The sequence below is a fragment of the Dunckerocampus dactyliophorus genome, chromosome 1 (assembly GCF_027744805.1).
Source record: "Dunckerocampus dactyliophorus isolate RoL2022-P2 chromosome 1, RoL_Ddac_1.1, whole genome shotgun sequence".
NCBI lineage: Eukaryota > Metazoa > Chordata > Actinopteri > Syngnathiformes > Syngnathidae > Dunckerocampus > Dunckerocampus dactyliophorus.
The window spans coordinates 44515777-44543594 of NC_072819.1; the positions used below are offsets into that span (position 1 = coordinate 44515777).

Genomic DNA, 27818 nt, shown 5'->3' on the forward strand with positions numbered 1-27818 from the left:
AACACAAATGTACACAGAAAAGTACAAAACAACTGAGCACACATGCACATTCCTTTTATTGTCACAAAACAGCAATGCTGTTTTCAAAAAATGTCTTTCTCTCGGTGCCAAAATGTAGTTGTTGTGAAAACATACCACCCAACGACACAACCTTTATTTTTATTTTTCAGTTGAAAACTGTAAAACATTTCCCAGATGGTTAACTTTTGGCCATCAGGTGTTCTGAGGATACTATTATGGTGTTATGAGCTTAGTCTTGGTAGGAGGATTTTTATTTCCGATTGATACCAGCTACAACGCCAAATCTTCAGAAATTTAGCAGATTTTGTTCAGTCAAAAGACAAAAAAGACTTTCACTATTTACAAAGTGTAAACCTTCCTATTTTTGTTGTTGTTGTTGTTGACTGGAAAGGACGTGCATTGAAAGAGGTCTGCTGTTGATTCTAGAGTTTTGAACTATTTTGATGCTTCCCTGACTACACTTCGGAAACACAAGATCAGAACAGATGGCTGACACCCTCAAGTTGAACTCGGGACAGGCGAGAGGTGCAGATTCTTTGAAATAAACAAGTTACAAGCGCTGACAGCTGCTAGCAAGCCAAGCTAACCGGCTAACTGCTGAAGTTCAAAGCGGTTGCCTAGCAACAATGCCAAAGAAAAAGCTAAATGATACCAGTCCTGGAACTCTGGATCCAAAATGAGAAACAGGGCCATTTTGGCTGACGAATGAGGAGGATTTGATATTAGATGGCGCCTCGAAGAATGTAAATCTGGGTTTATGTTTACTTGTTGATGACAAACATTTGAAGTTATTTTGCGCTTTGAGGGAGATGATAGTGCTACAGGAGGAATCTGTAGCACAAATAAGGCTAAATCTAGGAGACCTGCTAACACAGATTGGAAATGTAGTCACAGAACAACAGAAGAGCCTTAAGGAGGAAAATAGAGCCCTGCGCAAGGATACCAAGGAACTACATGATATCAAGGTACTACAAGATGATAATGCTGCCTTGTGTGCTGCTCTTAAGGAGGTTAAAAACCCCACCAAGGAAAATCGAGCACTACTCAATGATATCAAGGCACTACAGGACGATATAAAAGCACTACTGGATGATAATACTGCCTTGCGCACCACTCTTGAGGAGGAGAAAGAAACAAAGGAAAATATAATTAAGCCAAAGTAAAATACAATTGGTGAGATGGATTACAATGCACGAATGAATAACGTGATCCTCACGGGGGTCCGAATTACACCCAGGCGAAATGACAGGGCAGTTCAGAACAGAGGAGAACGAGATGAAATGGATGTCGCTTTAATAAAGCAACAAACTGCCAATTTCCTACAATCAAAGGAGGTGGCTGTAGATATCGACACCAACGATACTTGCATCCCACTCTATGGCAGTAACAACACCACACCCATCATTATCGTTAAGTTCACCAATAGGGAATTCAAAACCGCACTGCTGAAGCAGGTAAAGAAGCTGAAAGGTACAAACGTCTACATGAATGAGCATCTGACGAAACGCAATGCTGACATCGCCGAGAAAGCACGAGACTTGAGGAAGCAGGGAAAGATACAAAGCACTTGGAGGAAAGAGTGCTAGTTGTCAAAGATATCAGCGATTTGGGTAAATATTAAAGATCACATCACCACGACAACAAGGACAATGGAGAATACAGCCCACAAAGCAACAACCATGCAGCTGGAGGGATTACATTCAATAAAATTTAATATCACTGTCACATTGCAAGGGCCTGCTCAAAAAGGAGTACTGGAATTAGGAAACCATGTATCTACATTCAATGACACTCACAGTACAACACCTGGAAGTGGAAACCTTTAGCGATCCAGGCCGCAAGGCATTGGATTGGAGAATGGAATAGATCCGGACAACAACAAGGAAAACGTAGCGCTTTTATTGTGTGGAAGAATAATGTAAATACTGAATTAGTGCATGTTGAAAACAGGAAGTGAACAAATGTATTAGCAATTGAAGTGAAATGGAGAGGGGGTAGGATTAAATAAGCTTTTCTTCTTCCTACTCCTTTTCGGACATTTGGAATTGTGAATTGCAACATGAAGCAATTCAATGTAAACTGCATGCATGTGTGAAATAAATTAAACCATAACCATTCCTGGAAAAGACTTGCTTTTCTTGTTTCTTTGTAGTCAGATTTTTTTGTAATGAAGCTATCAAATTAAAATCTCATTTTCATGTTGATAGTAGCAAAAGGTCTGAATGGAAAGTATGGATAAAACATGTTTTTCTGTTTGCCTCTGTACAGCTGGAGAAGAAAGAGATGACACCACCCTTCAAACCTCAAATCTCTGATGAATACGGCCTTGAAAACTTTGACACACAATTTACGAATGAGCCAGTACAACTAACACCAGATGATGAGTAAGTACTGCTTTTTAAATTCTCATGACAGCCCTTTTGCTGTTCTTACCAAGCCTACAGTTGACAACAACAGTAAGCATTGCGTATTTGCGTATTGCGTATTCAACAAATTTGTGTAGTTATTTCACAAATTTGATGTTTGTAGCTCAAAATTTGTTCTTGAGTACGGACCAAGAAGACTGCTTCAGGTGTTCTGTGCCCTTGACACGCCACTATACTCTTGATTTCAGAACAGTTGTTTCTTTTTCTTTTTTTCTTTTTTTTTTTACCTGAGGGCTTTCCACACACCAGCTCAGACACTGTAATAGTCGAAGGCAACAGCTTTTCTGTTTTTGCCCCCTTTTGTTTTTTTTAGAGGAAACTATGAAAACCGCATTGAACGCATCTATCCAAACGAGATGCGAGAGAAACAACAATAATGCAGGAGAACGGGCATCTTCTGTGTTTACTTCTCAGCATGTAGCTACAGTAAGAAGACAACTTTGCTGTGAAGGCTGCTGCAGCAAAGTGGAGGCTTGAACACAAATGCAAGACACAACTGGAAGGCGCACATTATCAAGGCAAAATGCTTTCAATAAAACATGGAGTGGGAGAAACTAGAAAAGAGTGAGTGGAAGGGTTGTAGTCAGGTAGAGAGCTTGCTCGCAAGTGAGGCAGAGAGGCGCAGCAGCTGTAAAACTTATCTCACAACCTGTCGTACTGACTCCTACAGCCGGTCTACATGCAAAAAGGCGCAAGAAACGCACGGCTGGTGTGCGTGTGAAGTGCTGATTTTTGAGAGATGAGCTGCAGAGGTTCTTGGTCATGTCAAACAAGCTCTACGGGGTGTTAGAAAAATAAATATTGACAACTTACAACAAAAAGTGCTCAAGAATGGTCAGTAGTTTACAGAACTACAGGTAAGACTGCGGCAATATACAGTGGTACCTCGGTTAACGTGAGCCCCACTTAGCACGTTTTTTGGTTAACAACCAAAATATTTGTTACATTTTGCCTTGGCTTGTGTTCGCCTGCTTGTTTAGCATCCTAAATACTGTCCGGTTTGTTTACGCCACCATCTTGGATCGTGGATCGCGCACAAGACAAAATCTTGCGATACTTGCACGTGATTGCGCAATGCATTGTAGGCCGCAGCTGCCATCTTAGGACGGTTGTATCAGAGTTGTAGAGAGATACACAATGTAACAAACACATGGACCGCACAAAAGAGAAAGGCGTTGGACCGTTCCGAGACAAGGGTGCAAGACAGCAGAATTTTACGGCTTACGGCTTAAAGAGAAGGCCGTCATTTCAGAGGTATGTAAATTTGACAGCGAGGCTCAGTCATTGGCTGCGTGCACACACACACACACACACACACACACACACACACACACACACACACACACACACAAGCATACACAGCATCCCCTTGTCTATCAACCTGGCGGGGCATCGAGGGTGACACTCGGTGTTTCCACCTGTCTCATTTTACATCCATAAAGCTAATTTCTGCTTCCAACAACAAAACATAAGCATTCCAACTCACTGTAGCATGTTTGCAGCATCCACAGTCAAACATAGCATAGCACACGTCACCAGACATCCTCACCGGCGCACTTAAAAAAAATATTTTATATTAAGCGGCAAGGAACATGTTTTTTATTGGTTCTAGAATGTTGTTATTTAGTTTGATATATTTTTAAAAATCTTTTCAAATTGTGGTTGCAGCAGAAAAAACTGCAGTGGCATTAAAGGGAATTTCCGTTAATGTGTCATTATCTCGTTAACTTTGGCAGCCCTAATTTATGTACAGAACATTTTGAATAGTTTTCAGCATGCACAACTATAATTGTAAAACTATAAAAATGTGTATTGTGTTAACATTTTTGGCTTTCTGGAACAGATTAATTGGATTATTTCTTATGGGAAAAAATGATTTGGTTAGAGTCAGACCTTCTGTTTAATGACGCTAACCAAGGTTCCACTGAGCAAAAATTTAGGCCCTAATATGACTCCATAAATCCAATGTTAGCGTGTGCTTTCTTGTGTTACTTCTTGCGATGTATTCTCAAATGTTACAATGTTTAATGGAGTTTGTTTGAAAGTTTATGAAGCGTGCGCATCAAACAGCTGCTGTCTTCCTGTTGCATACCATGCATCTTAATGAATGCCATAATAATCCCTATAAAAGCATTATCACTGGCTGTTGAATGCAAATTAAAAGAGGGATTAAATGTCGTGTGACACGCTAAGGAACTTATTTTCCTCCGTCACAACTTCCGACCTTTGAGCTTCCAGTAAGCAGGACGATGACAGTGCATGCATGCAGCAACTACATCTCTCAGTGTTAATAAGATCCTTATTAAATAACCATCATGCTGTGAACCCATGACAGATGTCTTTGTGGCTCTCCCACCTTTTAAACGTGCATGCGCTTGCTGTTGACTCGGTGCGTATCTTCAAACCAGCCTCGGCCTGGATGAGCCTTGCAGCTCATTAAGCGGCTGCAGGGAGGCAGCTTGGAGGAGCTTCCAAACTCATTTGTGACAGAATTAGACGACAGTGGTCCATGACAGACTTTTGGGGAGGCATAGTGGATGTTGAAGGTAGGGGTGGAGATGAATGGTGGGGGGTGGAGAGCACTCTGCCAGTTCAAATAGTGGAGATATCAACCTCGCATCAAACACCAAGGCACATCAAAAGCAGGCGCTTGGCTCCTCACTGCCTCTCGCACTCTATCTCCCCATCCCTGTCTCTTCCCTCTGTTACTAGGGAGAGAGGCTGATGTCGCCCACTCCCGCTACGAGGGGGTGATGCAAAAAGCTCTCCAGTCTCTCCTCTCTCCCACTCCTGATGGGCTTGGCTCAAGAAGAAAGAGAAGCGAGAGCTGTGTTGGGAGAGAGAGAGTAGGGTAAACTCTCCATGTTAGAGATTTACATTGCCACATTAAAAGCCAGCATTGCTGGGGGCTCTTGCCAGCATGGTGAGGGGACGGGGGGAAAAGAGGCATTTAGACTTTCTATGCCAGCTCCCTGTCTTTGAAAACCGCAACCACAGCCACTACCAAGGGAAGCATATTTCTTCCGCAGCCATGGTCTTTGGTGGCTATTGTAAAAGTCTTGAATGAGGTGTGGGTGGCCAACACTCTTATCTTACAAAATAAGTCTTCTGAATCTGCTGTTTTAATGTTCATTTTGCCACAGGTTTTGAAGTTGTGCAGGATCCAAACTCGGTATTTGTAGAGCCTCTAATACAAGGCTGAAGAGACCCACATTGTTACTGACATGAGTGAGCTTGATGACTCACTAATGTTGTGAAATTTGGCAGTAAGATGTGGATGTGTGACCAACAGGGGGCTCAGGATGGAGCCGTAGCTTGCTGAGAGGACGCTCGCTATTTGGCTCTCCACGCGGACTCTCAGCTGCCTTTAGTGTGAGGAAGTCCAGTATCCCGTTACAGGTTCCATCAGTGTGGTACAACAGTGTGATGCTCAGGTCAATGCGGAGGAGTTTGGCGAGGGCATACCAGTTCTTCCAAAGGGTCAGGGTAGTGGAGATTGCGTTGCCTGTGGACCAGTGAGATCTCAGCAGGAGGGCGCGCCTGTTTACAGCAAGGCAACTCTAAGGGGTTGCTTACACTGGACTTTTTCATTTAAAACAGAGAAAAAAAAATGCTTGTTTTTAAGACGGCACAATTTCGAGATATATGTGAAACACTTAAAAAATGGAAATTCCCCTATCTACTAGGTTGTTCTCCTGTAAACGTACCCCCGAGGCTGTAAAAAGACAGATCTTACCTGAAAACATCACAACCGTGCTGTTTTTGCTGTTTATTTACACACGAGCAGTGTTTGGAGCCCAAAGAGGCAAACATTCGAAAACCGTTCTTAACCACCTTAGCATTCAGGGATATATTATTTTTGGCTAAAACACCTAAAAAGTCATAAGCAAAGTAAATTTAAAGCTAATTGAACCATTTAGAGTAGAGAGACATGGCTTTGGGCTCTTTTGAAAGCTGACAAACAGTCGCAATCTGTCTAAGTGGTACTGACACTGAGGAAAAGGAGTTTGAAAACACTCAAAATATATATATATTTTTTAGGTTTGCCTGCATTGTTTTTTAGAAACGTGCCTTCAAATTAACGAGTTTGGTTTTACGGACTGGAAAACACAATGAGGTTGTAGCTTGAGTGCTTATCTAAACCCATTTAATATTTGACAATGATACAACAAAAATGGAGTATGTAGAACTTTTTAACTTCCTATCTGATACCGATGTTGCAGCTTTGAATATCGGCCAATACCGATATCGATGTGATATCAGCACAAATCTTATTTTGTAGTGTAGAAACTTGGAAAAGGCTTGATCTTGTGATATTACTCAGAGAGCAATATGAGCGAAGAGGGAAGGGATGTGTGTGCGTATGTGCATGTGAGTGTCCTCGGATTCATGTGTGTGTAGGTCTGAAGAAGTTTGCCCCGACTAGTGCCCAGTCTTGGAGCGTCAGGCCGCAGGGTGTCATTGCGGTAGCAGAGCTGTTGTCACGGAGACAGAGACCCAGACAGAGACAAAAAACAACAGGTGTCTGTGAAGGAAGGAGGAGGGTCAGGGCGTCTCTCTGCAGCAATCTCGTGGAGGAGTTGCTGATCGAGCAGCGGCCTTGTATAGGCCGGCGCTGAGGGGAGAGGCCGAAATGCGGATTAGACTGTTTGGATTTGTGCGAGTAGCCACATTCCAATAGACTCGGCTACTCTGTTTGTCCATTTTGGTCTCAATCGAACCATCTGCATTTGCAAAGCCGAAAGCTTCTCGAAGATGTTTTGTTATGATTCACAATCAGAGTACTAACGGTTTTACCCACCATATCAATCATGACGGGCAGCTGTTGGGGCGCGTTGAACCGCTGTGTCCGTCTCATGAATTCTGCGATGCACCAGGGCAGTGCCTAATCCAATCAGCAACAGACCTGTTATCATGGTTCCGAATAGGTGGCCGTCTTCGATGTCCTCCACGGAAAGAAGAATCACCAGACAAATGACCTTCCATTTCCCCCAACTGTCCATCACGTACCTGGCGGTGAACGTTCCGTCAGGGCAGACTGGTTCCCCCAATTGCTAATTGCATGGAGAAACCAGTTGATCAATTCCATGATTTAGATTTGGAGAGCAATGCAGAGAAAGGTAAGTATAAGACGGGAATAAAATGAGATGTGAGAAGCAAAGCAGGAAAGATAAGGGAGAAGAGCGAGGAAAAGATGCCGCCTTCGTTGAGAGCCAAGAGAAAAGGCTGTAAGGCTTGGTGTGGGCTATTTTTATTTACTGGAATATTGCCAACGTAACAGGACCTGATTTGTCAGACGGGAATGCCGTCGCAAAGGCAAGAGGTTTGTAAAGGCTCTCCTTAGCCTTTCTTCCTGGTTCTTTGGACTCTGTCATCAATGAGGAAGATCGCGGAAGAGCCCAGAATGAAAGTACACAGAGTCTATATAGCAGTTGCCCCGCCCCTCTAGAAAGTGTGAGAGTGACGACAATGCATCTTTTCTGTGTCTACCTCTGCCAGTATTTTTCCATTTGTCATATGCAACTGTTGCACAACTCTTATTGTGTTATGTGAGTGTGTGTGTCAAGAAGCCTTTTATGAGAGGCTATCAGACTGACTCTAAAGGTGTAATGATAATGTCTAACAGGTTCAAGTGGAAGTTTTTGGAAAACGCCACTTTTTATCATTTCCATGAAACCCCTAAAACTAGTACTCTGTAAAAACGGAGACCATGCTCAAGCGTGTGAGTTGGTCACAATCAAAACATCGGTGGAACTCGGCGCTAGATCGGCATTTGTGTAGATTTACTACACCCATACAGGGTCCTTTTGCTAGTTATACACTCCTGATCAAAATCTTAAGACCGGTTGAAAAATTGCTAGAATTTGCATTTTGCACATTTGGATCTTAATGAGGTTTGAAGTAGAGCTACAGTATGAAAAAAAGGGGGGAATGATACAAAAACAATTTGGAGATTGTAATTTTATCACCTGATCAAAAGTTTAAGATCACAGGCTATAAAAGCAAAAATCTGCTCAAAATGTTCATTTTCTGTCAGGCATTCACACTGTCATGCCCTCCTGATGGCTAAAGCTGTGAAGCTTTCTCTTTTTGAACGTGGTCAGATTGTCGAGCTGCATAAGCAAGGTCTCTCACAGCATGCCATGGCTGCTGAGGTTGGGCGCAGTAAATTGTTTGAAAGATCCTGAGCATTATGGAACAAAAAAGTCATGTGGTAGCCCCAAAAAAATCACACCTGCGCTGAGCCGCAGGATCCGATTGGCTGTCCATCAAGACACAGGGCGGTCTTCGACCCAAATTAAGGCCCTTACTGGTGCCGACTGCAGCACAATAACCATCAGACGGCATCTGCTGGAAAAGGGTTTAAAAAACAAAAAAACAATTCAAAGACCTCGTCTCCTTCAACGCCACAAAACTGCCCAGTTTGGACTTTGCCAGGGAGCATCAAGCATGGGACATTGAAAGGTGGAAAAAAGTTTTATTCTCTGATGAGAAAAAATGGAACCTTGGCGGTCCAGATGGCTTCCAACGTTACTGGCATGACAAGGAGATCCCACGTGAGATGTTTTCTACCCGGCACAGTGGAGGGGGGGGGTCCATCATGAACTGTGGTGCTTTTTCATTCAGTGGAACACTGGAGCTTCAGGTGGTGCAGGGTCGTCAAACGGTGGCTGCTTACATCCAGATGTTGCAGCGGGCATCCCTCATGACAGAGGTCCCTCGTCTGTGTGGTAACAGCTGGGTTTTTCAACAGGACAACGCTGCAGTTCACAATGCTTGCTTGACCAAGGACTTCTTCAGGGAGAATAACATCACTCTTTTGGACCATCCTGCATGTTCCCCTCATTTAAATCCCATAGAGAACATTTGGGGATGGATGGCAAAGGAAGTTTATAAAAATGGCCATCAGTTCCAGGCAGTTGATGTCCTTGGTGAAGCCATTTTCACCACTTGGAGCAATGTCCCCACTAGCCTCCTGGAAACACTCGCATCAAGCAAGCCCAAACCCATTTTTGAAGTGAGTAACAAGAACGGTGGAGCTACTCATTACTGAGTCCTACCGGGAACATTTTTTGTTCTGGTTTGGAGAGTTTTTTGCTTTTTTTTGAGCGGTCTTAAACTTTTTATCAGCTGATAAACAGCCTATTTCAGTTTAATTGTTCTTTTCAATAAATTACTTTTTCAAAATTCTGTTTGTCTCACTCCCCCTTCTTGCATATTGTTGCTCTACTTAAAACCTCATTAAGATCCAAATGTGCAAAATGCAAATTCTAGCAATTTTTCAACTAGTCTTAAGATTTTGATCAGGAGTGTATATGATCAATTCTTCACTCAAGGGTATTTCAAAAGCATGTGGATGCTTGTAGAATAGAATTACAAAGAGCCATTTTCAACTACGAGCCCGACATGCCTATTACAGTATACATACAGTATACAGTACAGTTTATGCAGGTTGGTGTGGATGGCGATCAATTAGACATTGTTGTCTGGAGGTGTTCCATGGCAATACTGTATCATAATGTAGGTGGTGTATGAGTTATACTGTAAATGTGAATAAAGGCCAATTTAGAGGTCTCTTTGCTCAAGTGGTAATCTATAGCAGTGGTCTTTGAAGGTTGCATGTTTGAAGCCCATTAACATTTGCAGAGCGAAGAGGAGCGAACAATGCCACCTCTCCCCCCAACTCTTTCTTCAGTTGCCAATAGGTTCAAGTCAACTAAAGCAGAAAAAAAAAGATCAAACTTGAGTTTGGTCGCCTACCAACCCTCCTCCTTCTCCTTTGATGTTTGTTTGCCCTCTCTGAGTTGTCTTTCAATACTACCTCATCAGATATCACATAAAAGTGTCAGTGTTCTTGTATGCCAGCTGCAGGGAAGACATTGTAATGGTTCATTCAGTCTGGGAGGGATATGCAACCTGTTTGACACAGCCACTGGACCCCAATGTTATAACCCCACCCAGCATGCTGAATGCACCTTTTTATTTAACTTCAAAGTATTTGTTTTTCGTCTCTACTTGTAAGAGGCCCTAAGAGGCCATCGGCTTCTTGTGCCGCTATTAACACACCAACACACACACATTGCGGTAGGAGTGTTGCTAGGAGACACTTCTATTTACCGAGCCACTCTCAGCCTACTAGTTATGGGGTTCCACTTCATTAACCTGTGATTATGCTTTTGCTAATGGATGCAGCAGACTCGAGGAAAGAAAAAAAACAGATTAATCAGTGAAACCACATTCTTTCCTTCTCTTTTTTGGAGTGGCTAATGTTTTACAGGGTTATGAGAGAGACATTTTTTCCACTATGCCTTCACTTTGCGGGTTTGCATTTCAATGAATCGCTGGAATGAGCCATGCTGCACCGAGCTCACATGTAGATCATCTGTAGAGAAGATCACACCTTTAGGTCCAGACCAGGGTCCTCACCTATGAAACTGTGCGTGGAAATCTTACTAAAAGTCTGCGTACACCAGAAACCCAAAATGTGCGTGCGGACAAAAATATTCAAGAAAAAAAGTGGCATACGCACACATTCACGAAATTTGTGCTTCACCTACTGTCCAAATGTGCGTCCATATTTAATGACCCTTGATTCTGAATCAAGACTGCTGAGAAGCCAAAGACAAAGAAGCAGAACTGAGATGGAAATATTACTGTAGTTGCAGCGCTGGAGGCCCATAAAAACATAATATTTGGAGGACACCGCAGTGGCATAACAAGAGGAAGATGAGTGAGTCCGCTGTCAACAGCGGAACGAGGCGCACAGTGGGAGAACAAAAAGAAAAAGTGGTCGGATATCGAGGCACACATTTCCATTTTTTGTGAGCATGTTTCTACATCTGTTTCAATTAAAGGTGGACGCAATGACTCAAAACGGGGATGAATTTATGTCCAAAATTAATTGCTGTAATTCTAGACGGATATTTGAAAAATATTTAACTTGATGATGACATTAACACCATCAAAATATTAGGTATATTATAATTATTGTATGATGAACTACTGTTGTGTATTATTTCAAAGCACAACAAAAGAAAACCCCATCATTTGTGGAAAAGGAAAAAGTACATTTATGCGCACAGCGCTGACACTATCCACACAAATAAAGGCGGTTGCAAATAAATGTTGCTATTGATGACATACTTGACATATGCGACAAAAAGTTGTCTTATTTTCTTCATATATTGTCAAAAAAAAGCATGAAACGGAGCACTAAGGACATTAACTTTGTGTCTTGTAAACTTAATCCCTATAATGATTGAATTGACAACACAATGTTTGTTATAATTACCGTAATAATAATCAAACACATTATATTATCATGATTATAAAATAAAATGAAGTATTCAAGCGCTGCGTTGTGTTTTTCATATATCTTTTAGTCCGGATACTATACACTTGTGCATCATGGTGTTTATGATAAATGACAAATGATTTCCATCAGTGTCATGTCAAATAACAACACTTTCCACAAATGTTTCAAGTCAATAATGGCGTGATGTTTTCATGCAATGATGGATAAATCTTGGCTAAAGCTAAAACATTACTTTACTCCTTGAAGAAGACCAGCTGCAACCGTTAGAGTGCTGAAAAGTATTATTTTAAGATTCAGAACTGTTATTCAAGTGTAAAAGTAAGTAATATTAATACATAAAAAGAATAAAACACCCCTTGCACTCATAACTACCGGTGGTCCTGGGATTACGTACTACTGTAGATGCGTTCCTCGACTTTGATGTAAGTGGAGTTTTGGTGTAAGTCAGATCTTATACCTAAATTAACTCCTAAGCCACTCACACAGTACACAGAACACATGAAGGACATATAAAATACAATAATACAACACAAAATACAAGATTAAATGAAAGAGAAATAAAAAATAATTAAATCCGAAGCACTAGCAACCTTTCCAACAGAATATTAAGACCACTACAATGCATACTTTCAGAGAATCAGCAACCTGGCCGTTAGTCGTAGTGTTAAAGAGCCCTTTGTTTTCAACTGTGTTCGTGGTTCAAGTGCTGTATAAATAAAGTTGACATTGTACGGTATGGTTGAATGTGAGTCCCCTTACCTCACATTTCTCCTTCTCACCTAATTCTGTTCCTAAGCCACAAAAAGCCAAATAAAAGTCAAGCCTCTGATGCTTGCTCAGTTACAAATTCCGAAGTTTTGTTTCCCGTTAGAGGTGTGTACTGTTCCGGAACTGTTGGACTTTAGAGGTCCCACTGTATTTCTGAGAGGAACAACAAGCAGTCAACACCTGAACAACCGAAAGAGGTCTTGTGAGACCCCTCCAGGAAACTTACTATAGCTCTACCCTTATACACATGCAACATCCCGAGCTAGTTTTATTGCAAGCATCTTTGAAACACAGCTAGAGGTTGCATCTCACCTGCTCCCAAACGCCTGCTGCACTGTCCTGATTTGGAGGAAAGAAAAGTTATATGAGATGTACTTTCATTGTTACTTCTGCCAGGCACAGGGCACAAGGCAAGCTGTAGTTGCGGTCAGAAGTTTGCATCCACTCGTCATGGTCAAGAATGTTGGATGCATTTTGGGCTTTTACTGATATTTACTTTATTTGAACCGTTCTTTTGGCATTCATGCTTATGATGAATACAGTAATTCCTCGCCCGCTTCACGGCTTCACTTTAACACGGTTTTTCCAAAAATATCTTAAGAAATCATGCTGTTTCATTGTTGAATACGGCCTATTATTAGTCAAAAACTATGCATAATTAAGCAAATTTTACATATTCTTTTTACCTAAATTAAGCATTTTCAAGCATGAAAATGGCTAAATGAACTAAAATACAAATATAAGGCTATCAAAAGACGCATTCAAAGACGTTGACGCAGTATTCGACACTTGTCACTCGCCAAGTATGCTTACACACTCAAGGAATTTGACTCTGGTTAAGTTAGCTCTCACTGTACATATTACACAAACACTTAGGAATAAATAAATAATTACAAAGTAAGATTAAGATGTACAGAAGGGATGCTAATATAATGAGTGCAATTCAAGTAAGTGGGAGTGTTTTTTGTTTTTGGTCAACGCTGACATGTGTTCAAGTGTTCGTCAGAGTGACGGCCTGGGGGAAGAAGCTGTCTGTGCATGGTTGTTTTGGCGTACAGTGCTCTGTAGCGCCTACCAGAGGGGAGGCGTTTGAACAATTTATATCCGGGGCGTTAGTGGCGTTAGGGGTCTGCAGTGATGTTCCCTGCCCGTTTCCTGGCTCTGGACCGATATAGGTCACATATGGAGGGAAGGTCGGCTCCAATCATTTTTTCTGCAGACCTGATGGTGCTTTGTAGTTTGTTCCTGTCCTGTTTGGTTGCAGATCCAAACCAGAAAATAGCCACTGCAGGAAGTACTGTACAGAACAGGAAGTTAAAAAAAATAGCAACTAGGAACTCCCTCAAGTGTGAGTCTATGGTATGCCTTATTGATTGCTTTCTGTTATTATGTCTACTATATTTGGTAATACAAGTGTAAAGGTCACAACAGGGGTGTTATTTCATGTCTAGAGGGCTCTAATAATGTTAAAAAAAACATATTTAGAAGGTCGTAAACAGGTTTTCTATGCTCCAACTATGAAAATATTCAAAGTATAAATAAGGAATTCTACTTTGTGGAAATTCTGGAGCATCGATAAACAAGGGATTACTGTATAAACTTTTGGACCCAACTGTTTGTATTGATTGGCATTTGTTTGGTATCGTTAGTAGCACATACCCCTCACTCAACATCGCCATCCATCAACCACGAAACAGCCTGCTAACTAACAAAAATAAGTCAGAACCATTCCAGTTGCGTAGTAACGATTCCACATAATCGTCTACACTAGAACACAATGTTGAGGAATAATACAGTTTTATCTTCGAGGGGTTTGTTGATACGATGGAGTATTAGGGCCACTAGGGCGATGCCTGTAACATAAAATTACGAGTTTTTCTCGTACATGTACGACTTATTTTAATACTCTGCCTGAGACAGATATGAAAAGCGGGGGGACTTTTTTGCTGCCACGTTATAAATAAAAGCTTGCCTGAAGCAAGAGGAACGTTTCCTTCCTTCCTGAAGCGCTGTGCTCGATTTTCCCTCAGACACGTATGACACGTAATATTACGACTTCGTTCCAGTAAATGTATGACTTTATTTCGACTTTTTTTCTCGTAAATTTATGACTTTATTCTCAAAATCTCTGATGACTTTTTTTTTTTTCAATGTGGCCCTAATACATGTCGCATGTTGAAAATGGTTGTACGGTCATTTGGATTTGTTGCCATGTGATTAACATCTCCTTCTCCTCCCCCGTCAGGAGTGTCATCAAGAGAATAGACCAGTCAGAGTTTGAGGGATTTGAATACATCAACCCCCTGCTTCTGTCCACTGAAGAGTCTGTATGAAGGAAACGACGAGGCGTTCCACATTCGCTCATCCTCCAGTCTGCCCAAGCTTAGCCAAAAGCCTCTCAACAAGGCCCCGCTGGAAGCTGAAGAAGAGTCTCAAGGACTTGAGGATGAAGTCTCCCCTCTGGACCGTGTCAACAAAGCAAACATTACAGTGGGAAATGTTTCTTCTGCACTACTGGGATACCAAATTCTTCCTTTCTTGGTATCTGCTAGTAAAGCGACCACTCCACAAGAAGAACATTCCCTATGCGGATATGTCATCTTGCCCTTTTTTGATCCTTCTGTCTGTTTCATTGTTTTCAACCCACAGAATGTCCATTCTGGTGCAATGCTTCGTAACGTGACAAGAGAGCTGGCTCATTCCGTGCCTGACATCCTTCCATGCCGTCGCACTCCGCAGCTTCTCTGAAGAACTTGAAATCTTACATGCACTCTTTTGCCAATTTGTTGTTGCTTTTTTTTTTTTTTTTATCTTATTCGGTAGAGCGACGAGGGTCTCACGTGAAATGAGAATGTAAGATTATCGTACAACAATGCAGGTAGTCCATCCAAAATTTGATGCCTTTTATTAATGATGCAAGTGGCACAGTTTTATCCAGAACAAACTATGACTTTCTTGAATCGAGGTGGTTGTTTTTTTATTATTTAGTTTAAAAAGTGCCTCACAGATGTAATGAATTACCATGTCTCTGATTGCACTTAGTCGACATTTCATCACCCACAATGTGTCGAAACTCTGCTGGGGTTGGTTCAGATCTTGCAGAAGTTCTTTTCGGAGCACAGTGGACCGAGTGAAAGTCATTCAGAAGCACAGGAGCAGCGTTCCGATCAAACCCGACATCAGAAATGTCTTTTAACAAATGTGATCCTCCGGTATTGATTAGTGAATATTACATCCTGCATGTGAGAAGTTTTCCTAATTTGCACATCTCGTTGCAGGGTTAAATGATTGTGCCATTGACAAACAAATCATTCTAAAGGTGCATTGCTCACACTGGAAGATGTACGGGGGGGCCTAACCTCCTTTTTTGAAATACTGCAGAATGACTGTGCGGCACAAATATGCAGAAAGTCATTTCTGTGTACAAGATTGTTATTACTTTTACCGTTCAGGAGGTACGATTGCACCCATGGCCCTATGGATGATTGAAGAGTTTGATTGAACATGTGGAGTTGATGGTGTAAAGGCCATTCTATCCACTTTGGTTTATTATCTTTCACAATCAGAGTACAGTGGAACCTCTAAGGTCGAAAACAGTCCGGAACAGTGATGAACCCCCGATGTGATCGCATTTCAAAACATTTCTCACAGGAAAATCATGTAAATAATCACTTTCGGGGTCCAGCTGTTGCCATCATAAAAACGTACTGAAACTGAAAAATCCAAGAAAAACAGAAATTGCCATCAACACTTGCTTTTCACTGACAAGGTATGTTTTCTTACCAGTCATTTTCTACGGTAGACTAATTTTAAGTGATAGAGTATGTACTAAAATGTGAGCTATACTTGTTCAAATAAACTAAAAAATAGGGGTGTCCCGATGAAACGTTTTCATTTCCGATACGATACCGATATCGCACTCTTAATTATTAGCCGATACCGATCCGATATCAGCACAAATCATGCATACCTTTATTACTTACTTTGTAGCGCGGAATGTTAGAAGAGGCTTGATCAACTGATGCTAGTCAAATAGAGAACAACAATAGGGATTAGTCACCACCGATGGGCTTGTCATAGAGCACAATACATGGGCCTGTCTTTCCCGTTATAGCTAATAACATTTTGCCATCTTATGGGCTTTTCTCACGCTTTGGTTAAAATGTTTTGGACAGCGCTGGTTGTTTGAGGGAGTCGGAGATTTGTCTCCTTGTCGCTTGCAAAAATCCTCATGCTGTTTTTTGTGGTGCTGCTTCAAATGCGCAGTGAGGTTGGGCCAACAGCCGTCCCTCATTTATCATGGTTAACTGGTTTCAGACCCGACCGCGATAAGTGAATTTCCGCAAAGTGGAATATTTTCAAACTTCGAGCATAGAAAACCTGTTTGTGACTTTGTAAATATGTTTTTTTGTATCATAAGTAGAGCCCTGTAGACATGAAATAACATCCCTATAGTCACCTTTACACAGGCTACAGGATCAAGTTTTTCACTCAGCTGCAACTTCTTTTTTGGACTTTTAGCAAAAAATACTGCCACACGACTGGCATCACTTTGCTACTTTGTAGCACACGCAGTTGTGATCACGTGGGCTCTATCCGGGTGTTGCTAGAAGTGCTTATATCGCAGCTTTTAGATACTCCGGTACTGTTTTTTGCTGATAACGGACCGCATATCGGATCTGGACGCCCCTACTAAATAACCTGCAGACAGAACAGGAAAATATTTCTTGACAAAATGCCGAAAACAAATAAGATGGTGTTTCAGCAAGTCAAATTTGATTCTGCTTATTTTATGTTTTATATATATATATATGTATATATGTGTGTGTGTGTGTATATATATAAGTGCTGTCAAGTTATGATTTTTTTTAAATCTGATTAATAATGGGTTTCAAATTCATTAATCATGATTAATCAACATTTGAAATGATGTCTGAAATATTCCCATTTATACCGTTTTATTGACAAAAAGATAAATTGATTATACGTACTGTATTTGCACGTATAAACTGCTCCAAATGAATTGGAAAAATTCAATCAAGCTAAAAGATACCACACGTCTTTAAAATCTATTAACCTAACACTAGTTTCTTTAATAGTAGCAGAACATTTGAATCACACTTTAACCGTGTTGTTATGAGCAATGAGGGGTTGCGTTCAAAAACACCACGTCATTTAAGTAGGATGCACATTTTTAGTATTTTCTTGGATTTCCGAGCATACTTAAACGCAGCAAAGTGTACTTCCGCTTTAGAGTTACAAAGTGAGTGATAAGAATATTCACTTACTGTTAATTAGACGCATAATAAAGACGTTTTGTGATGTTCGCAGTGTCCCTGAATGCATCGCGCGGTCGTGTGGTGACAATGAGGAAGTGTTGTTCCGACGACGAAGGGACAAAAGACGCGTTTGTGAGTTGGAAACACATATATATTGTTGGAATTGCACCGCCGTTGATGAGCTCAGGTTAGATTAAAGTTCTAAAAGAGCGTCAGACTCTGTTTGACTCTGTGGGGAACTACACTGTTCTGCCGTCTGTCGTCATAACAGTGAGATGTGCCTTGCCATAAGGCGCTAATTACACTAAAAAAAAATTATGAAATGTAATTAATGAAATAAATAAATTAGTTACCGCTATTAACGCGCTATTTTTGACAGCCCTAATATATATATACATACAGTGTATATCACTTTTTGAGTACACATTACATACAATAAGACAATTGGGCTAACATTGTAAGAAAAATGATCATGCAATTCAGAAATAAATATTTATTGTCCTGGCTTCCAGGCATTTAATCTTGCTTACATTTCTGTTTTTGTTTTGAAGGTAATGTTTCCTGTAATATTTTTACATTCTTAACTGTCATAAGTGCACAAAAATCATCAACCATTTATCATGGTTGATTTATAGTTTAATCATCAAGCTTACACATTTTATTTTTAGTGTAAAAAGAAGTCAACCACTGTAAAAACGCAAAAACTATCAGTCTACCTTAACTGCGATGACAAGTCTGTACGCCAGAATTTGCTGCAATAGCTAAATTTCATCTGTTGTCCGAAAGTATTGACAACACACATGCTGATGCTTCTTCTCTTAACACCCTTTTACCGAGGCTGGTCCTGACAATTTTTATTTATTTTTTTTAAAGCCAAAGAAAACGCAAAATGTGTTTTTCTTCTCGCGTTGCTGATGTTTCCTGTGACGTCATGAGTTCAAGTTTTGTGCGTATTAGAGGTGTATTTTGCGCGACCTCGGGGGTGTTTCACTTTCGAGGTTCCACTGTACAGGTGGTCCTCGGGTTACGATTGAGTTCCGTTCCGAGCCTGTTAAGTACGTCAAGTTTAAGCGCAAGTCGGAACTTGAACACCTAAGTCCCTCACACTGTAAACAGAACACATGAAGAACATTACCGGGAAAAGGAAGTGGCAATAATGAGACCACTACACTGCTTAGTTATCACTGTCCATTTCATAGGAGCAGAACCTCTCACTTGTTCAAAGATACCATCTTTATCCTTCACGATGGTCGCTACGTATCAGCAGCTCGGCTCAGGCATGCCACCAGTGTTGATTTCCCCACCGAGCGTTTTTTGGTGTTATTTTTCACTTTCACTTTCTTTTATGCACTGCCACCAGAAAGGTCTGCCTCAGGCTTGGGAACATCATGGAGGTTGAAGTATAAAAAAGTGAACTAAAAAGAACAACAGTGATGATGTCCTTCTTCAGTGCGTGACTCGCCACTACATATTACTCCACCTACGTATTGTTCCACCGCGCCCACGTAACTAGTTCTATCTTTTTGTACAGCATTAATTTATGGGAGTGCGTTCAGAACCTGAAAACGAGGACCACCTGTAATTGATAAAAGCTGATACATCCAGTTGGGCCCCCACATTGTGAACAGGCCTGCTCACCAGGGTCAAATCCTTCCACTCGAGCTGTCACTGCAGGACCATCTGCAGCCGGCTGTAAATATACCAGTGGCTGGTCGTGCCTCGCTGTACATTAGAATCCTCTTTTCGCTTGTAGTTTTACTTCATTTTTACACTTGTTACTTAAGTGTGTCTGGGGCGGGGGGATTTTTACACCAAAATAACACAGAAATGATTTCGTTCAAAGGCAACATTGGGCAACTTGAAATCGATGTTTTTTGGGGGGTTTTCCAACGTGGCCCTAATACTCCGTCATACACGCAATGGGCACAATGAAACTTAAGAGAAAATGTACTCATGATTTGTTCTTTTCCTTCCTTCAATGTCATGAATTCTCATAATGTTTTGGCCATCAAGGTCATATTTGGGATTGTTTGGTCCTCAGCAGCAGAAAGCTGCTGAAAAACGATAACGATAACGTCGGTCAGTGACTGCTTTGGCTCAGCTCAAATGCATCCAGTACGTGCAGTACTGGCTTGTTCCTGCATTTGCTCTCCAGTTTGTTGGCTCGTTGTTAAGTTCTTTCAAATACATGAACCTTAGGACGCTTGGCTCGCACTATTAGCACCTTTTTATTAGTCCATCGAAATTGTCTAATCGCCAAACCTTAACCCTCCTGTTGTCTTTTGTCAAGAAATAACGGGAAGGGAGAGCAACGTGTGAAATGTCCATGAAATCAAAGACGTTATCTGTGAATATCGACCCGGTCTAGTCCCTTCTGAAATGACTTTTTTAACATGCTCACAAGGAAATGTTCACACTCGGCTGAGAATTATTTGATGAGATCCGACCCATGATTATTTTGATAACTACATAATAGGATTAATTAGCTGATCCAGTGTCGAAGTTTTCATTTAGCTGCAGGCCTTGACATGCAGAGACGAAGAGTGAGCAGAGATAATGAAGCGGTTATAAAGACACTGAACACACACACACACACTTGAAAAAGCTGCAAATCCGTAGACATTCAAGCAATCTTCCTCGTTCATTATCTCATTTGTTGTCACCTTTTTCTTGAGGGACCAATAATGGATGTTGGGGTCACTGGAACACTAACCAAGGTACCTAAAAAAAGCACCCTTTATTTAAAAAAAAATACTTTTTAATGTTGACAAATTAGTTTGGATTCAATGCTGGTTAGATAGGTGTTATTTTGCTTCACAGCATCTTTGTAAATATGTGTAATAATTAAAAATGAGACTGGTTTTCTGTCAATTGTCTGCATCTTTTTGTTGCAAACAAACAGGTGATGCTTTGAAGGTAAATGCGTGACCATGGACCAAATATTTGTCACCTTTTTTTTGTTGTGAGACAAAAATGCATGAAATTTTCTAGAAAGGTCCGAAAATCGGCTGAGAGGTTGTATTTATTTAAATATTTAAATTCACGCTCTTGTATAAAAAGTGGAACCTCGGTTTGCATGTTTTCTTGTTGAACGCTGAAAGTTTACGCACATACTGTGTACCGTTTGGTATTTTTGTCACATAACATTCTTGTTAGCAGCTTGCTAATACATGGAAACAGGAACAACGTCATAACATATAATAGTAATAGAATGAATAATATACACTGCAAAAAAGGGCTAAAAAAGACTAAAACTTGTGGAATTATCTGTCCATGCAGCAAGTAAATTTGACTTGGTAAGAAATCCTAAATGAAGATTTCTATATCTGGAAATAAGCAGGACCGAAATCCTAGATTTAGGATTTTTATATCAAAAAATAAGCAGGACCTTTAAGCTGGAAGTACTTATTTTTAGAGTAAAATACTTTTTTTTTTTTTTACCTTATTACGACCGATAAAAACTTAAATGTTTCCTAAAATAAGAAATATGAACACGTTTTTAAGGGGAAATGACCTGACACTTAGTAGTAGGCATCCTTCTGTCTTGAGGGACACACATGGAAGGTGGGTGACGTGTCTTCTGCCAGGGACACAACAACAGTGACCGGGTGGAGGGAGCTAGGACCTGGACGACCTGCTGTACCTCCTGGGCCACGGCCGCCCCAACCTAACACCTAAGACTAGTGTAAAGTAATAAAGCTTTATCCCGAAACTAGTTGACAATTCTTGAAATAAGCCTAAATCCATTTTAAATGGAAAAAAGGGCTCGCCAGATATAAGATAAACAGACTATATATTAGGAAAAAATACTTAAAACTAGTGAAATGATCTGTCTATACAGCTAGTTAATTATGCTTGATAAAAAATAATCTGCGCTTTTAAGCTGAAAATACATATTTTCAGAGTAAAATACTTCATACTGCCAATAAAAAGTGAGATATTAAAATAAGTGAAAATGAAATTACATATTAGTACAAAGTGAATAAGCTGTTTAATAATATTGTGGACATGGTGAAAGATATAGTGGAGGTACGAAATGAATCGTGTACAAGTAGGTTGAATAACCCATTATCCTGTAATAGTGATGGTTGGCGACACAAGTTCATTTCATCCAAGCATCCAACAAAACATGATGTCTTCAGTGTGGGGCACAGTGCGGTTAACACACGGTTGCATCCTGAAATGTGTGGAGGTCACCAGGCCATGTCCACGTTCATTTCTGACAGACACTGAGCGAGGTGGCCGTCACAGTCCATCTGGGAGAAGCTGGAGAGAAACGGGAACCAGCAAAGCAGTCAGTAGAAATACTCAAGCTGAGCACAGTACTTAGGATTACAGCAGTCAGGATTCATGACCAGGACCGGAGATCCCGAAGTGACAGACGACAGGTGGTCTTCCGTTTACGGCGGCCTGTGTTACAACGTTTCGTGGTTACGAACGCACTCCCATAAATTAATGTCAAATGTAATTTTAGTCGTCTGCCGCGACCGTTAGGGATAAAGATTGTGTTGTAACTACCAGGATGTTGCAAGAATGACAAGGAAATGGTGGATCAACAACCTATTGCGGAAACAAAACAGGCTAGTGTCGGTCGCAAACACGCCACTACACATAACTGGAAGGTCCCTACAGTATCCTTGAGCATGTTAAAGGATCTGCTCCTATGAATGCGACAGTAATAACAGCAGCATAGTGGTTTTTCTGTTCTCCCTTGTTTTTTTAAAATGACTGTTTAATTTCATTCTTGCATTTACTGTAGTGTTTTATTACTAGATTTGATGTCCTTTATGTTTTCTGTACACAGTGTGAGGGACTTAAGTGTTAATGTAGCTTGGAGTTCCATCCATCCAATCATTTTCTTTGCTGCTTATCCTCACCAGTGTCGTGGGCTATCTATGACCGAAAATGGCGCGCATTGGCACGAAACAACACACTGTTTACGTCTCGTGTATGACATAGTACGCACGACGCCAATGTGACGCCACACTATAGCAGGCATCATCACGCAGCTTCAGAAAGGGAAGGCAGAAAGAGCAGTAAGAAGGCATAACACCAACGAGAAAAAGGAAAGCACGGACAGTGTTGAGAATTCCCCCCAACTTGCTCCAAGAGCTTGTGGAAAAGTTAACCCATTCATGTGAATGAGACAAGCTTTGACACTAGGGGTGTCACGATTCCATTTGTATCATGATTCGTGGTTGCTGATACGATTCAAGGACGATATTGGTTCATTTACGATACGATCCGAAACGATTCAGTAGCTTTAAATCGATTCAGTAACTTTTTAGCCAAAAATTCAACCAGTGTGACTGCGAAATAAATACCGTCACATTTTATTTGACCTTTACTTACACCTTTACACAAACACCAAGCGACTTATTTAGAATATCTCCCTCTTTGCAAAAGCCAAAGTGTTTCCACGCACTGGACCGCAAAGGTGGCTTAAATATTTTTTGTTTTCTGCTGGGACGTGGCGATGACGTCGCAGAGAGGCAGACTAAATCAAGTAATGTTTAACGTCTTTAGCATTATAAGTGCTAAAAAAACACATATCCATACATAGTCTGCCATGCTTAAATCCGATGCTTTAATCGATTGATAACCTTTTAAACTATGTTAGATCGATATATGTCGTCCGGAATGGCAACTTGCCGAACACAGATCGATGTAGTTGGATCGTAGGAATATAAATCGATACATCGATGTAGCAGATGAATCGTTACTCCCCTATTTGATACGCGTGTTCACAGAAATTATGCGTGCCACAAATTTTCTTTGCGCACTGGCACGCCGCCCCACACGGTTTACACATAACTCACACCTGTTTACGACAAAGTTACTCATTGGTACGCAAAATTGTGCACCCCTGCGGGGACAAAAACGCGTGCAATTGTAAACTCGGTTATACTCACCCAACAGGGAACACCTGCAGGCACATAGGGCAGCTGTTCAGCTTCCCTTCTGCAATCTCCCCACTTTTTGTGTCACCGCTATTCATTTCCACGTCCTCTTCAGTCCCCATCATCTCGTCGCTGATTTCTTCTTCCTTCCCCAGGGGGGGACTGTCAAAGAAGTTGACATGTGTCTCCATTTTCTCCTCTCTGTCTTCATTTCTTCCCTCTTCTTCTCTGGCACTTGAGGGCACAGCTAATGTACAGAGAGACGGATGATCCTTTTTGGAGCCGGCGTGTACAGACACTTCATGCTCTTGACAAATGGCAGAGGAAAGTGATGAGTCAGCAGTGCCTGCTCCAGATTTGGCCTGTTGGGGACTGTTGGGATGGAGAGGATCTGGATTTTGAGACTCTGGAGGTGGACGTGATTGAGGGAAGGGAGGCACCTCGGCACTGAAGTCACACCAGCGATCCTCCTCTAACCGGGGGGGTGATGAGGCTCCCTAAAGACAGGACATTCAGTCAGTCTTTCCAACCTAAAAGCATTTTAGCAGAATTCAAATAAAAACGGACAGATACTCTATGTACCGTCATTTCCGGTGTATGAGCCGCCACCTTTTTCTTCAACTTTGTATAAACCTGCGGCTTATACAATCATTTATGGCCATGTTCTAATCTCATGGCATCTCCTTTACTTCCACCACTTCAATGACATATTATCGTATTGACCCCCAATATAAGACCCTGGACAAAAGTGTGGAAGATGCATCTCTCCAGGCCACTAGTGTATGTGTGAGTGGCAGGAGGAAAAGCTCTAACTCAGATGGGTTCATGGGGCACCACTTATTGATTTTTCACATACAACACGTCTGTAAACCTTGAATATAAGACTTTATTTTGTCTTTTAAAGATTTTTTTCCCAGGGAAAAATATTATGCAGTCGTTATTATATAATATTATAATCAGCACTTTGCTGTTTGAATTCAAAAACATATTAATTAATACATCATGCTGTGTCGTGGTTGAATACAGCCCATTATTAGTGAAAACGTATGCGTATTTAAGGTAATGTTACATATTTTTTTGCCTAAATCATGCATTTTCAAGCAGAAAAATGGCTAAATGAATTAAAATACACTGCTCAAAAAATTAAAGGAACATTTCGAAAACACATCAGATCTAAACTGGGGGAAAAATGATCTTGAATATCTTTCCTGATAATAAGTAGGTGATGTATTAGTAACAAAATGATGCCACATAATTTGATAGAAATGAAAATGATCACCCTATAGAGGGGGGAAATCAAAGACACCCCAAAAATGAAAGTGAAAAAAATGATGCAGCGGACTGGTCCATTTTACTAAAATGTCATTGAAGCAACTCAAAATGATTCTCAGTAGTTTGTGTGGCCCCCACGTGCTTGTACGCATGCCTGACAACATTGGGGCATGCTCCTAATGAGACTACGGATGGTGTCTGGGGGATCTCCTCCCAGATCTGGACCAGGGCATCAATGAGCTCCTGGACAGTCTGAGGAGCAACCTGGAGGCGCCGGATGGACCTAAACATAATGTCCCAGAGGTTTAGGTCAGGTGAACGTGGGGGCCAGTCAATGGTATCAATTCCTTCATCCTCCAGGAACTACCTGCATACACTAGCCACATGAGGTCGGGCATTGTCGTGGACCAGGAGGAACCCAGGTCCCACTGCACCAGCGTAGGTTCTGACAATGGGTCCAAGGATTTCATCCCGATACCTAATAGCAGTCAGGGTGCCATTATCTAACCTGTAGAGGTCGGTGCGTCCTTCCAGGGATATGCCTCCCCAGACCATCACTGACCTACCACCAAACCGGTCATGCTGAATGATGTTGCAGGCAGCATAACGTTCTCCACGGCATCTCCAGACCCTTTCACGTCTGTCGCATGTGCTCAGGTTGAACTTGCTCTCATCAGGGAAGAGCACAGGGCACCAGTGGTGTAGTTGCCAATTCTGGTGGTCTATGGCAAATGCCAATGGAGCTCTACGGTGCTGGGCAGTGAGCACAAGGCCCACTACAGGATGTCGGGCCCTCAGGCCACCCTCATGGAGCCTGTTTCTGATTGTTTGGTCAGAAACATTCACACCAGTGGCCTGCTGGAGGTCATTTTGTAGGGCTCTGGCAGTGCTCATCCTGTTCCTCCTTGCACAAAGGAGCAGATACCGATCCTGCTGAGTTGAAGGACCTTCTACGGCCCTGTCCAGCTCTCCTGGAGTAACTACCTGTCTCCTGGAATCTCCTCCATGCGTCCAGTTACCGCAGTGATGCCCTGGTCGAGATCTGGGAGGAGATCCACCAGGACACCATCCGTAGTCTCATTAGGAGCATGCCCCGACGTTGTCAGGCATGCGTACAAGCACGTGGGGGCCACACAAACTACTGAGAATCATTTTGAGTTGCTTCAATGACATTTTGGCAAAATGGACCAGTGTGCTGCATCATTTTTTCACTTTCATTTTTGGGGTGTCTTTGATTTCCCCCCTCTATAGGATGATCATTTTCATTTCTATCCAATTATGTGGCATCATTTTGTTACTAATACATCACCTACTTATTATCAGGAAAGATATTCAAGATCATTTTCCCCCCAGTTTAGATCTGATGTGTTTTCGAAGTGTTCCTTTAATTTTTTTGAGCGTTGTACAAATATAAGGCTATCAAAAGACGCACTCAAAGACGTTGACGTAGTATTACATTTGAATTCACGATTAAAGTTGAATTATCTCAGAACAGGCACAATAGTCCCTAATAAAAACACGTGCTACTGTTGGAGCCATAACACACGCCAAGCTAGAACTCAACTCTGCACCCCGGGTGTCACTTCCCGTCTGTCCGCCACTCAGCTCCTCCAGGGAACACATTTATAGCAACACACACAAGCACGAGTCTTATTTATGTCTTAAATTGCTTATTTACACTTATTATGTCTACATGATTGGGTAATATGAGTGTAAATGTTACTATAATGGGGTTAGTTCATGTCTAGAGGGCTCTAAAAATGTTAAAACGGAATTTAGACGGTCATAAACTGGTTTCTTAGTACTAAAATATTCAATTTATATAAAAGGAATCTTAGTTTGAAAACGAGATCATATTGTCACAGTACATACTGCTGCAGATGGAGGTGGAAGATCAGGAACTTGATCCCAATGTTGGTTATCCAGGTACGGGATAGCAGACTGGAGAGTCAAGGCCCACAGACTCTCCACAGGAGAAAGGTTCTTTGCGTTCCACCATGCTGATCCAGAATCTGCTGACCTTCAAAACACATTTAAAATGTCAATTTAAAGCTCCATGCCTAATAAAAATGCTAAATTGCAACCCAACACCCCTGGGATTAAATCATCAATAGCAATCAGTAGCCATCTGTGTTTATGATACATTATGTAAGACAACTATATCTCTCAGTTATCATTGCAAAAAGTCATTCATACATTACACATTTAAATATTCCCTTATTTGAATTCTATGAAGAATACACTGTAAAGTGGAAAAGTATCTTTCTTTTTGATAAAACGAGTGCATACTCGTGTGCCAGAGTCTTAAAAAACAACGTCGCTTAAACATGAACCACGTATCGATACAAAGTCTACACCTACCTAGTCTGTTTAGTCTTTTTTGAAGCACGCTCCGTCTCCGTGAAGCCACTGGAGGTGGTTTCCGTCACATTTTGGACAAAATTATTTACTCGTTTACTCAGTTTTGACTTTGCGGCACTGTCAGCCATGTTTGTGTGGCTTCGAATATTGGCGGCAGTCAACTTCCTTGTTTGGGCTCGACGTCACACGCTCTGTCCAATCCGAGGACGACGCTTTCATAAGGAACGCCTACTCAGACATTTCCTCTTTCACGGCAGACAGAAAAAAGATAGATAGATAGATAGATAGATAGATAGATAGATAGATAGATAGATAGATAGATAGATAGATAGATAGATAGATAGATAGATAGATAGATAGATAGATAGATAGATAGATAGATAGATAGATAGATAGATAGATAGATCATAAAATCCCCACAACCGACCACTGTTTGATTATTTTTTAAAGTTTTTTTATGCCACAATTTGATTAC

The 27818-nt window shown here is 41.3% G+C and overlaps 2 protein-coding genes across 6 annotated transcripts in view; one reads left to right on the plus strand and one right to left on the minus strand.

Moving 5' to 3' along the window:
• Positions 1 to 27818, plus strand: part of prkcz (protein kinase C, zeta) — a 97145-nt gene that overhangs the window by 68436 nt on the left and 891 nt on the right. For 4 of the 5 annotated variants that reach the window (XM_054779825.1, XM_054779958.1, XM_054780045.1 and 1 more), the window contains 2 exons: positions 2290 to 2405; positions 14777 to 20681. In XM_054779825.1, coding sequence (XP_054635800.1) covers positions 2290 to 2405; positions 14777 to 14864 — 204 coding nt within the window. In that variant the 3' untranslated portion in view covers positions 14865 to 20681. Of the gene's footprint in view, positions 1 to 2289; positions 2406 to 14776; positions 20682 to 27818 lie in introns of those variants that run through there. The other variant, XR_008570743.1, reaches the window with a different exon arrangement.
• Positions 21767 to 27492, minus strand: si:ch73-70k4.1 (uncharacterized). Its single transcript, XM_054780263.1, has 4 exons — positions 27344 to 27492; positions 26855 to 27002; positions 23723 to 24207; positions 21767 to 22076 (listed from the first exon to the last, which is right to left on the minus strand). Exons 1-4 carry the CDS (start codon positions 27469 to 27471, stop codon positions 22004 to 22006), a joined length of 834 nt encoding a protein of 277 aa, XP_054636238.1. The 5' UTR covers positions 27472 to 27492; the 3' UTR covers positions 21767 to 22003.